Raw genomic sequence first — 12,733 nt, forward strand, 5'->3', positions numbered from 1 at the left:
AAAAAAAAAAAAGAAGAAAACATTTTAAATTAAAGTTGAGCAATATGAAGCAAGAAAAAGCAAAAGTTCTCAAAGATTAAATAGTATAGCTAAAAATTAATAATTTTCTTAAAGTAAAAATTCTAATGTCTTTCCTATGGCTTAACTAGAGAGCATATACTTTGAGCAGGATTTCTGTACCACTTACATTACTCATTTAGTTCCCACATTCCAAAGAGGTCAGGAAATTATAAAGTGTTTAATATAAAAATGGCAGATGTATACAAATATTTCTATCACAGACATAAAGACATACTATTATTTTTTTTTCAGGCATTCAAACAACACATTTGCAACCCATACTCCCACAAACCTGAAAGCCATTACTATTTTTGACAAAGTCTTTCGCAGAGTATCATAATAAATGCTCAAATTCTGATATTTCATCTGGAAATACCCATGTGAATTCAAAGTCCCCAAACCACAGGGACACATGGTAGTAATAAAGGATTCTGGACTAGTGTTTTTACAAACAACTTTGGCTGCTTTTGGCTAAGTTATTTTACCTCATTTTTATACATCTGAGAATGAAAATTCAATTACTGTAGGGAAGTTGTTTGAACTTGGAATGCATTTTTTTTTACTTAAAAAGTTACAATATAGGGGCGCCTGGGTGGCTCAGTCGTTAAGCGGCTGCCTTCGGCTCGGGTCGTGATCCCAGGGTCCTGGGATCGAGCCCCGCATCGGGCTCCCTGCTCCACGGGAAGCCTGCTTCTCCCTCTCCCATTCCCTCTGCTTGTATTCCCTCTCTCACTGTGTATCTCTCTGTCAGATAAATAAATAAAATCTTTAAAAAAAAAAAAAGTTACAATATATAGCAAGATACAAACTAGCCTGTTCCTCACTATATTTGCAACATTTTTGTAACTAAAATACAACCTAAACAATTATTTGTAAGGAAAATACTACAGAAATACCCCCGTAACAATAAAAGTAAACCCTTCTAAATGACATTTCAATCTCTCTTAAATGTTAACATGCAGAGATTGCTAGTTGTCCTTCAGTACCCCTCCTTCCCCTTTTTACACAGTAATGGAAATTTCTGGGCATAGGACACAGCTAAAGATTCCCTTGCAGCTAGGTGAAGCTTTGTGACTTAGTTCTAGACAATGGGATGTAAGCAAAAGCAATGTATGCAACGTTAGGTGATGGCTTTAAAGAAAATGGACAGGCTCTTTATCCTCTGCTTAACTCAGTCCTGTTGCCTAAAAGGTGAACATATCCTGAAGCTAGAGCAGCCTTCTTGGACCATGAGATAAAAACTGCCTGTTAAAAATGGCAAAGCAACATGATTAGAGAAGCCTGGACCTCCAACCTCATAAAGCCATCATATTAACCCAGGACTGCTTATTTGGATTTTTAAATCAGAGAAAAATATGCCTCCACGGTACTTAAGTTGTCAAATATTCAGCCTAAACTGTATCCCAGTTTATCATGGTGGGGGCAAGGGAGACAAAGGAAAAGGAAATGAAAATAGACTTTAATTCTAACAGAAACCTGTAGCCAATTCTCGTGTGTGTGTGTGTGTATCATGTTTATTTGTTCTTCAAAATTCATGGCTTTCCTTCATTAGGGTTATTTTTAGAAATACAAGACTAGTATGTTAGATGACCTGGAATGAACCCAAGAAATCACTTTAAAACTTGAGAGATGAGAAAACAGAGGTATGAGCAAGCAAATTATGAGCCCAAGGTTATTCTTATCAAAAATTATTACATGTTCTTTTTTTTGTAACTCATAATTTTTTCTGAAGAAACAGATCAACTTATAAAAGCAAAAAAGGAAAACATTATTAAGATGTATTGTTTGCATGACGAAGAATATACTGCAAAATCAGTATGAACTGTGAATGGCAGAGAAAAAGCCATGACACAAAGTATATGAATAATCTCTTGAATCGGGCTACTACTTACAGTAGAGACATAATGAGTTCTAAATGCTTGCACGAGAGTATGTTTTCATCTAGAATAATCTACTGCCAACTGAAGAACACTGGTGATGGGGCAGGAAGGGTCCCAGAGGTTTGTCCCACATGGAGAAAAAGAGTTAATGTCTTGCTGATCATTCAACACTTATTCCAATGGGAATTAATCTAAAATTTAAAAAACCTAGGTTATCTATAAAGAAAAACTAATTAGAGCGTAAATGAAATTTTGGGTGTTATGATCTCAAAAGCAATCTCATGAAAATTATGCACATGCTCCCTCCAAAAAATGTGCAACATACACATTATACATTTTAAATATTTCATTGCTTCGGATTGAAAATTCTTTCACTCTAATAAAACACAAGATGACATTCCCAAAAACTCAGGTCTTTTTAAGTACAAAAATGAGTAGTTACTTCCTTTTAAAAAGTTTTTTTTTTTTTTTTAAGTAAGCTCTATGCCCAAGGTGGGGCTTGAACTCACAACCCGAGATCAAGACTCACATGCTCAGCCAGCCAGATGCCTCTAAAAAAAAAATTTTTTTTTTTAAAAAGAACATTTTATATAAATTCCAAGTAAGTCTTATATGACTTGAATACTCGAAGTGTTCAAATTACTCAGTGATCTCCAACGCAGAATTAAAAACATAAAACTTCTTGAACTGATGGCAACAAATGCCTGAAAACCATGATTCTGAGAGTATGAATCTGGTAGTAAATGTACTTAGGACTCACAGAATATTCTTTGCCATGGGAGAGTAACCTTATGTCAACAAACAACAGAATTCACTACAACTTTCTGAATTGAATCTACGTTCATTCTTTTCTTTTTTTCTAAGTATAAGAGGTCATTTTTGCAACAATCAGATGTCTGTGTCATCAAGGAAAGGATTACAAATTCCTTTTAAATTTTTAGGTCACCCAAAGCACTATAAGCCTTAAAAAGTATTCTGCCATGTTTCTAATTGTCTGCATATTTTTGCCAGCAGACGAATTTACAAGATATTGTCACTCAAATTCAATTTGCAGAAGCACATCCTGAAGCACTGGAAGATCCCCATGGCAGTTTGGCTAAATGAACTTGTGATTCTCATCTGCATCCATAAGGCAGACTACAGCACCACAAAGTAGAACTTTTATTTCATTCAAATATCCAAAAATATCCCTCAAGTAAGTCAAGTCACAAATAAACTTGTCCAGCTGTCCCGAGAGTAGCATTTCTTTCTCTCATAAGCAAATTTAATAGACAATAAATAAGGAGGCAGCTATCTAAACTGCAGTGTAGTGCTTTAAGACATATCCTTCAAGGAACCAATGCACTTCTGCATTACTGGGAATCTCTTATTCTATTTCCACTTCTTGAGAAAACCTGTTAATAGCTAGTGAGTGGTTCGTGGTTCTGACTCAATAAAGTTGATTATGTTCAGGGTGGTAAGCAAGTATCTTTTAGGATAATTGTCACAGTTTTTAATGCTGATTCATGCCAAGCCAACTGTAAAAGACGTAGGTTATGAATACTTGAAGTTCTTTCTTCACAAAAGCAGCAAAATCAGATGTACTGCCAAGCATGGTAAGTACTCCATCCAACCCCGATGCAGCAAACCACCTAATGTTAGTCATTACATACAAATGCTCATTGAATGGGAAATGGCAGAACTCCCAATCTGAAAATGATCTGCTTCAAAATATTAGAAGAAACACTCAGCAGTCTTAGGAGTACGTAACATCATCTGATTGGGCTTCGGTCATAGGAAAGAAGACTTTGTGATAAATAACCAAATTTCAGCAGCCAGTTCAAACCTTTCTTAACCCATTCTAAACTATCATTTTAAGGACCTCAGCATATTGAAACTTACATAAATTGGCATACATTCAACTGTATTATTCTCTATAGGTTAACATACATTTCAAAATAATGATCCCATCTGTTACTTTACATGTTTCTGTAATTGGTGAAATCCCTTTAATCGTTCTGAATTAGAGTCATTTTCAAGGAATTTTTTTAAACTCAATTTAGTTCCAACACAAATTGTCAATACTGTCTCTAACCTTAATGTGCTAAAGATTTCCCTCCCTTTCTTCTACTAAAGACCTCGTATCAGAATATAAACCACTGGCAAAAGCAAATAATTCAACCTCTAATTATCCCATAAACTTGAGCAAAATATATAAGCAGTAAATTTTGATAAATATTTTTGATACATATCAAAGCTGCCCACCTTGATCTGAACTGGTACAGGAACTAAACAGGACAAGTAGCAGATATCCTTGTCTATAAAGCATGCAAGCCTTCAAAAGCCTGGGTTGAATGTTATTTCTATTTTAGTATTTCTAAGTTTGACATATAAATAAAATACTTTAATGCCTAATGATATGTCTTACTGCACTTAGTTATCTCATTTTGTAATTTCTATACACTCTAATAAAGTAGAGAATAAGTTATAATTATTAAATATTCAATGGTAAATAAATTATCTTCTTTCTTAAAATCAGTATTTCCCAAAACTTATTACAATAAACCCTGTCTCAACGGTCTAAAGTTTCTGACCCCACTTGGTAGAACTGCTCATTCATGTAATTGTCTCTATAATACTTATTTTTAAAGCATTAAAACTCAATACATTTTCTAATTAATTATTTTTGGCAATTCATAAGTATGAAGCACTTAATGAATAACGTTGAATGAAGAAGCATTCTTCCAACTTGAAAGCCAAGTACATTTCACACTTCTATTTCCCAGGTATTCTGGGAATAATAAGCTAGTTACTTAGATAATTCCTCAATAAGGGCTCTGACATTTTACCACTTATAATATTATGGAAAGTTTTACTTACTGAAACATCTTTAAGGTTTTTCTCAAAGGAGAAATGACAAGACTCTCTAGAAAAATCAAATTTGTATGCATCAGCTGGTCCTCCTCCTAATACCAATGCTTTTCTCAGTTCATCAACATATTTCTCTTCTTCCAATGCCATGTCATCGGCTTCTTGGGAAATCTCGGACTCAGAAACTATGGGAAACATTAATAAAAAGTTTTGACATGAAAAATATATTTCTAAACATGAGTACGTATTTATTACCTATTGCTACTAATTTATCACTTATGTAACAGATATTTAAACAAAAGATAAAACCAATCCCCATACCACACATTTTTAAGTCAAATTATACCTTTGAACTAGCAATTTTCAAGAAACACATTAATTTAGTCTCAAATCTCATCTGAAAAACATTAGATTCCTTGCATTTTTTTTTTCCTCTGTCCTCAGATGAAATACATGCATTGTAAATTACTAGAAAAACTACCATCTTATATACCTGCTCCTAGGTCAAAGCCGATAAATTATTTCTTAATAATGATTAATAAGTTCAGTATTTTATAACATCTTTCTTCCTTGCCTCAATTATTAAAGAGATTAAATAGTCAATAGTCTATTTCTCACTCACATGGGCTGAGTCGAATTAAAGTAAAAATGGGAGTTCATTCTTCTCATCTCATTATATGCCAAAAAATAAAGAAGGTGGATGAAGGTAGGTGATGAGGAATGAAAGAGAAGAGAATTAATATTTATTGAGTGTCACCTGTTTGACACACATTATATCACAGATCCGGCTTCCAGTTCTCCCATCTAGGTATACTGAAAGCTGATGCTTTACTCATCTACAGAGATTTTTACTTCAACAATTATATTCTCAATTCTAGACTGATATTCTCTTTCTTTTTCATAATATCCTGTTCTTGCCACACCCTTCCTTTAAATATTTGAAGGCCTTAAACATATTTAAGATCTCTTTCAGGTCAGTCTTTATGCATGGTTCCTGGAGTATTAACTCCATTTCTACTGCTGACACATTCTCATTCTGTTTTTTTCCCTTTCATGCTTTGCAGTGTTTGAACAAGGCTCTCCTCTAGCCAGAGTATCATCTGCTCTGGGCAACAGCGCTGGCCTTGAATCCAGATTGCTAGTTTACCTTTCTTGGAGTCTCTACAGGTTTCAACAGCTCTGGACCAGTTTTGAAAGTTAATTTCTTAACTTGGTTTTTACTCTTGAAGCAAAGAGTTCAATCTTAAATCCCCCATCCCACATCCCTACATAACAGAGACTCAGGGTTCTGATTTTTGTTTGGACTTTTATCCACTCACAGCTCTTAGTGACTAGTTTGATTCTACACTGCATCTTCAAACCAGAGAGTAGTCTTTTGTTTTTGTTTTGTTTTGCTTTTTTAAGATGATTTCATTAACAAGATACCTTTCAGTTTCCTTTCTTTACATTGAGAGCTCAGTTCCAGTTCCTTAAGAGGCCTGCCGTCTCAACATTCCACCCCACTTAGGTACTACACCCACAGTCATTAAGACATATATCTAATTCAGATATTCCATGAACCTATAGTTAAGCTTTAGTTCCTATTAACCACTTTGGTTTTCAGACACTTCTTCATAGATGGCACCTGGAGGGTTCCCTTTCTTACATCCAAAAGCTGCACTGTTATCTGTTTGCTTTTAAAATTATAAGATTTAATCTAACATTTGTTTGGAATGTGTGCATGTGGTTGGGTGGTTTCCTGTGTCAGTTCCCACTAGTACAATGATGAAAGACTCATGTGGTTCTATACTTTTATATATATACTTTTACATCTATCGATTTTATTCCTTATAACACTGAAAGATGTTTCAAATGATAAAACTGATGCTCAGATCAAGTAATGGTCTATGGCCATGGAGTAGATTAAGTGGTCAAACAGATTCGTACTTATGGTCTCTTGGTTGTTTGGTTTTGTGGTGAGGCAGATATGGGACACTGGAAAAACTATTTCCTTCCACGGAATTAAAAAAACACACTACTAGGACATACTACAGAAATCAATAAAAGCTTGACTAAAGAATCCCTAAAATATAACACAGATTTTCATACCTTTGGTCTGTGTCCTATCAAGTATGTCTGGAAGCCCCATGACAGGCAAAGAGTAAGAGAATTTTGAAGCATATCCATATATTTTTCATTATCCATTTTTGGTCATTTCTGATAGTGAAATATGAATCTCAACACAGATGTCAAAAAGAGGTAAGAATAAAAACTTTTATATTTTTATGTGATTTTACAGCTTCTAAAATCCTTTCATATATTTTGTCTCTCTCTGAAGCAGATGCATATTTAAGATGATCACCACCATCAAATCTATTTATCAAATCTATTGACCTTTCAGTTACCTTACTAGCTCTTCTGAAAAAAAAAAAAAAAAGAAACAAAAACAAAAATAAGAAGACTAATGCTTCCTAGTTAAGGAACAATTTCATATTTTGTGTTGGGTAATTCTGAAGAGTTATAAATACCTAAGAAGAGAAAATATTTCATAGAGAAATAGGAAATAAATCTGTAGAAACCACCTTTAATGCAACTACAGAAAATACAAAAGAGGACGCCTGGGTTGGCTCAGTCAGTTAAGCGTCTGCCTTTGGCTCAGGTCATGATCCTGGGGTCCTGGGATCGAGCCCTGAATCAGGCCTCCCTGCTCAGTGGGGAGCCTGCTTCTCCCTCTCCCCGCTGCTCATGCTCTCTCTCCCTATCTCTCTCTCAAATAAATAAATAAAATCTTAAAAAAAAAAAAACACAAGAAATAAAGTATGCCTACTGATAAAACATCCAGTGAAAAGCATTCTAAATTTCATTAAAATGAAAAAATATGTATCTGAAAATATTTCATAGCATTTATTGGTTTGATTCACTTATTTAAAACAATGCTTACTCAGCACCAACTATGTGCCAGGTACTATTCTGGGCACCAAGGATACAAAAGTTTAACAAACAGACAGAATTCCAGCCTCATGTACCCTAATTCAAGTGCTGACATCTTAGATATTCTCTTACGTTACACCACCTGTGAACGCTGTTCTATTATTATGGAATATTTCATTTTTGAGAGAAAAAAATATGAAAGAAAATTTTCTATTTATACTTCCCCTTTAAAAACTGTGAGAAAAAATTAAGAAAAAGTTTAATTGAATATTTCCATTAATAGTAAATGTGAAATTTTGACTGCCTATTTAGAACTTCAGGCCTGGAAAAACAGTGTGGTCACCAGTTTTGAATTTTGTGCTAAGAACATCTGGAAGAAGCACAGCTGTAAGCATTCACTCTTCCAAAAACTTTGGTGACCAGAAATAAAAGCCATGGAAATAATAAAAATCAGCAAGGATACAGCTGAACCACATAATAATAGCATAAAAAGTGAGCAGGCCAACATGACCAAAAACCAAGGAATTGTTCTCAGACACATAGGATCCAAGAAAGCAGCATTTTAACAATATTTGTGGGTAGATGAAGATGTAAGTAAGGAAAGGAAGATTTTTTTCTTTTGGATCCTTATGTATAATGAACCGAAGACTGTGCATAGCCTAAGTTTGTGTTGGTGCTTTGAAGACAGCCTTATCATCACATTAGAGAGCTTGTTGGTATCACAGCATGGACCTACTTTACTGCATTTATTAAAAATCCTTTTTCCCCTGAACTCTGTCACATAATCTCCATATAGGTCACCAAATATCAATGTTTAGAACAAATATAAATGAATATAATTATTCGATAATAAATGTATTAATAAAGTCTACTTCTCAACGAACTACTCCAGAGATGGGTGATTTAAGTTTCTTACTGCTGACTGATGGAGTTATAAAGGTCACATAATAGTCATCAATCATTAACCTACTTTGTGACTTAACTTTGCGATACAGTCCTCTATAATGTTGAAGTGATGATAGACCATATGATAATGAGACCTCAAAACATTCATTAGATAAAACATTACTATTGGAGGGCGCCTGGGTGGCTCAGTTGGTTAAGCGACTGCCTTCGGCTCAGGTCATGATCCTGGAGTCCCGGGATCGAGTCCCGCATCGGGCTCCCTGCTCGGTGGGGAGCCTGCTTCTCCCTCTGACCTCCCCCCTCTCATGTGCTCTCTGTCTCTCTCATTCTCTCTGTCTCAAATAAATAAATAAAATCTTTAAAAAAAAAAAAAAACATTACTATTGGAAAAGAAATCAGTGAATTTAGTGTGTGGGAGATTAAAAGGAACCCCACATCCTTTTAATTTCACTCAAATGAAAAAAGAAAAAAAATTATCCAAATTGAAGGTTGCAGCAATCAAAAAGTTGTACAAAAAAAAACAGGATGAGGTATAGGAAGGAAATCCATCTTCAAGTTTCAATTATGTAATTGTTTCAATGTTCTTAATCATGTTATTGTCTCTATAAAGTGCCAAACCAAATCATATTCACATAATAAACCCCAACTAACCATGGAAACAATTATATTATTTGGTTTGATATTTTGTCCCTGAAATTTATACAAGAAAACAGAAATGAATAATGAAAGATATATAAAACATTTATGAGATTCAAAACTTTAGTGTCTTTGAAAATAAAACAACCATATATGGTGCACTATAAAATTTTCTGTTTGAAAGCCTGGTTAGTAAGCAAGCCAAAATGTTAACAACACAAAGGATATGGAAGTTTTCTAACACATTTTTCTCACACTATTCATTAGCTAAAAAAAATGGCAAAAGCATACTGTATTTCTGATCAATGTCAACAATAAATAAATATGAAACTGGAGTTTTCATTAAAAAATGTTAATTCTAAAATAAATGGTTCACTTTCTTTTTTCCTAGGAAGTTTTATACATTTGAGGCATCCTTCCAAAGAATATCTATTGAGCATGTAGATCCCAGGCACTGGTCTAGATACTTATAAAGAATGAGTGACAGAAAAATCAGATGCATTCCTTGCTCCTAATGAATCTAGTGAAACAATATTGATAATAATAATATTAAGAACAACTGCCAGCACATTTTTTATGACATACACAAATTGTTCCATAAATGTAAATTCAGCTTAAATTTCTGGTTAAATCAAGATTTAAGAGTTCATCAGTGTATTCTTTTATTCCCAATCCTTAATGATAAAAAAAAAAAAATTCAAACAACATAATATTGTTCTTTGCTTTAGTGAATGAGGTTTACTAACTAAATTAGAATTTAGTATTTTCTTTTGATAATTAAGGCTCTTAAAGCATCTCAAGGTCATCTGTCTAATCAGAACTAATTATACACAATAAGCCATTTGTCAGTTGGGAACATCTAAGTTACAAATACAGTATTTCTTACATACAAGCAACCACTTCACCTAGGACCTGCCTCCTGGGCTGTATGGTTGAAACTGCTCTTCTGTCCAGACAAATGGCATTAACCTCCTGCCATTATCTTCAGGCCTGTGCACCCCCTTTCCAAAACAGAGCTATTGCCACTTGGGTACACTAGCATAAATAGAGCTAACCTGAAAATTTTCCTCCCACTCCTACATGGCAACAACCAAGCAACAACTGGTTTCTCTTACATAGAAGTTTACAGCTTAAATAGATCCCATAATACGTACTGCAAACACTATCCTTGAATTTTCTTTATTTTATTAATACTTACATCAGCATGCCTTACCCTGTCATAAAAGAAGAGTTTTTTTTTTAAAAACCCTGCAATTATAAATTCAGTTTGACTGTACTGTGTAACAGAATTTGTAACATCCAAGAAAGAAATAAAACTTCACTGTGTAATTTTAGAAGATATAATAATTACAGTAACAAGTTTTAGGGAAATATTTCAAAATTAATAATATATATAAATGGTATGTAAATTAACATGCCAAAATTATTTTACCTAAAAATTATTTACAACATAACTCTAGAAAGGACTGTTGCATAACTACAGAAATAGTTTTTCAAATCTTTCAAAAATTATAAGAGTATAAAAACTTCACTATATGAGCAAAACATAATTCTATATATTTTCACTTTATAACTGCCATGTTCCATAAATAATTTCAGGGCCATTAGACTTTTTAAAAGATCACTGCCAAAGACAGAAAAAATTTAAAGTTTATTTCATGAAATAATAGCCAAAATCCCACATGTGGGTTTGAAAACCTTGGTTTACAAAATCTCTAATACTGTTTTGTTTTTGTTACAAACGTAATACATGTTCACTAGAAAATAATTCAAACAATAAGTGTCTAAAATAAAAAGAAAATCACCACCACCCCACTCCACCAAGCTAACAAATCCCTTGGCCCAGCCAACCCACCTCCCTATGCCTCCCAATATTTCCCTGGGGTCCTGAAAAAAAAACACATGTATAAAGTACTATTTATGTTTTGTAAAAAGAGATCATTTAAAAACCCTGACCAACCCCAAGTTTTAAGACTCAACTAGTAACCAGAATTTGCTGGGGCAGATGCTTATTTCTCTATCCTCCTATTATAGAAACTGGCATTAAATATTATAATGTAAATTAGACGCAATAACAAGTACAGCAATGTTAATTTTACCCAGAATCTACTAAAGAAACACCTTAATCTGAAGTGTCACTGAGGACTGAAGAACAGCACATTACCGAAATTTCACTTTTAAAAAATTTGCTTTGAATATTACCTGTCCCGGTCCATGCTGACTGACCATCAGTAAGTGTAATAACAAAACCAGATCCTAGTGTTTTCTCCCAAGCCACTTGTAGAAAATGAATTACATCAGGTTCAGAAGCAAGACAGATTCTGCTTACTTTTCTCTCCATTTCTGGTCACCTGTTACAAAAAAATAAAATTAATATTTTTGCAAGAAACCGTGACTATCATATAGTGGTTTTGTATATTGGTCTCTCAGCTACACAAAGCACCAAGGAAATAAGTAAAACAAAAAAAACATGTAACAGTTCGCCAACTACAAAATTCAGTAAATCATAGTTCTATTCAACACTGATTTATAATTTTTACAGATAAGAAAAACAGAGGCCCATAAATGGCAAATGAGTTGCCCAAGTTGAATGTTGAAAAAAATTACTATATCCAACAATATGAAGAGTAAAGACTTTTCTTACTGATCCCACTTCCATTTCTAATGATTAGAGGTTCTTTTTCTATGAATTCAAAAACCATTCTTCTGGTAATTTACTCTAGAATCTTCCCCAGATTGACCTCAAACTTACCAAACTGTGGTACGACATATATTTGGTTCAAAGCAAGTAACTATATTTTTTCTAATACTGGAATATCCCCTGACCACGTGCACTTCATTAAGAGATGCTTAAGCTGTAGAAGCTAACATGCAAAACAAAAATACCCTAAAAATTACAAACATGCAAAGAAAAAAACATTACAAAAAGTCAAAACCAGGAACAAAGCACAAACTTCCAAAGATGAAAAACTAGAGAGAATTTTTCTTTAATCACAAAGCATGAATCTCTTCCTAGATAATCCTGAAAAAGCTAAAGAAAATTCTTCAATCTTTTATTTGGGGAGAAGAGTATAAAATTGCTTCAATTTTTATGACCAGCATATATAATATGCTATAAAAATCCAAAAGCAAATTATTAATTGGCACTTCACTGACTACTAAGTTTTAACAAAAGCAAATTTTTAAATCAGTTTTAATTTGCTTTCTCAATTTAAAACTATTACATTTTCATAAATAAAGCACATTATTTTTCTCAATTAACAGCTGAATATGAAAATAAAAACAACTGAATATGAAAAACTCACTTTGTCAGCTCTTCACACAACTGAATATGAAAATAAAAACTCACTTTGTCAGCTCTTCACAAAACAAAACTAACTTACTACAGATCTCTATCTTCTGGGAGTGGGAGGGATGCTTAATTATAGAATGCTAGAGCTATTCTATCTTACAGTAAAAAGTGCAAGGAAGCGGGGCGATTTCCAGAATAA

At 33.6% G+C, this 12,733-nt stretch overlaps 1 protein-coding gene across 5 annotated transcripts in view; it reads right to left on the reverse strand.

Annotated features, from left to right (window-relative positions):
• XRCC4 (X-ray repair cross complementing 4) overlaps positions 1–12,733 on the reverse strand; it is a 292,420-nt gene that overhangs the window by 269,291 nt on the left and 10,396 nt on the right. For all 5 annotated transcript variants that reach the window (XR_014147101.1, XM_081826618.1, XM_031016809.2 and 2 more), the window contains exons 2-3: positions 11,445–11,593; positions 4,800–4,975 (exon numbers count right to left, since the gene is read on the reverse strand). Coding sequence is in view for 4 of the 5 variants with exons in the window: in XM_081826618.1 (XP_081682744.1) it covers positions 4,800–4,975; positions 11,445–11,583 (315 nt within the window). In the remaining variant the exon portion in view is untranslated. The remainder of the gene's footprint in view (positions 1–4,799; positions 4,976–11,444; positions 11,594–12,733) is intronic.

This window comes from Leptonychotes weddellii, chromosome 7 (genome assembly GCF_054177405.1).
Source record: "Leptonychotes weddellii isolate Sample4059 chromosome 7, ASM5417740v2, whole genome shotgun sequence".
In the NCBI taxonomy this organism is placed as follows: Eukaryota; Metazoa; Chordata; class Mammalia; order Carnivora; family Phocidae; genus Leptonychotes; species Leptonychotes weddellii.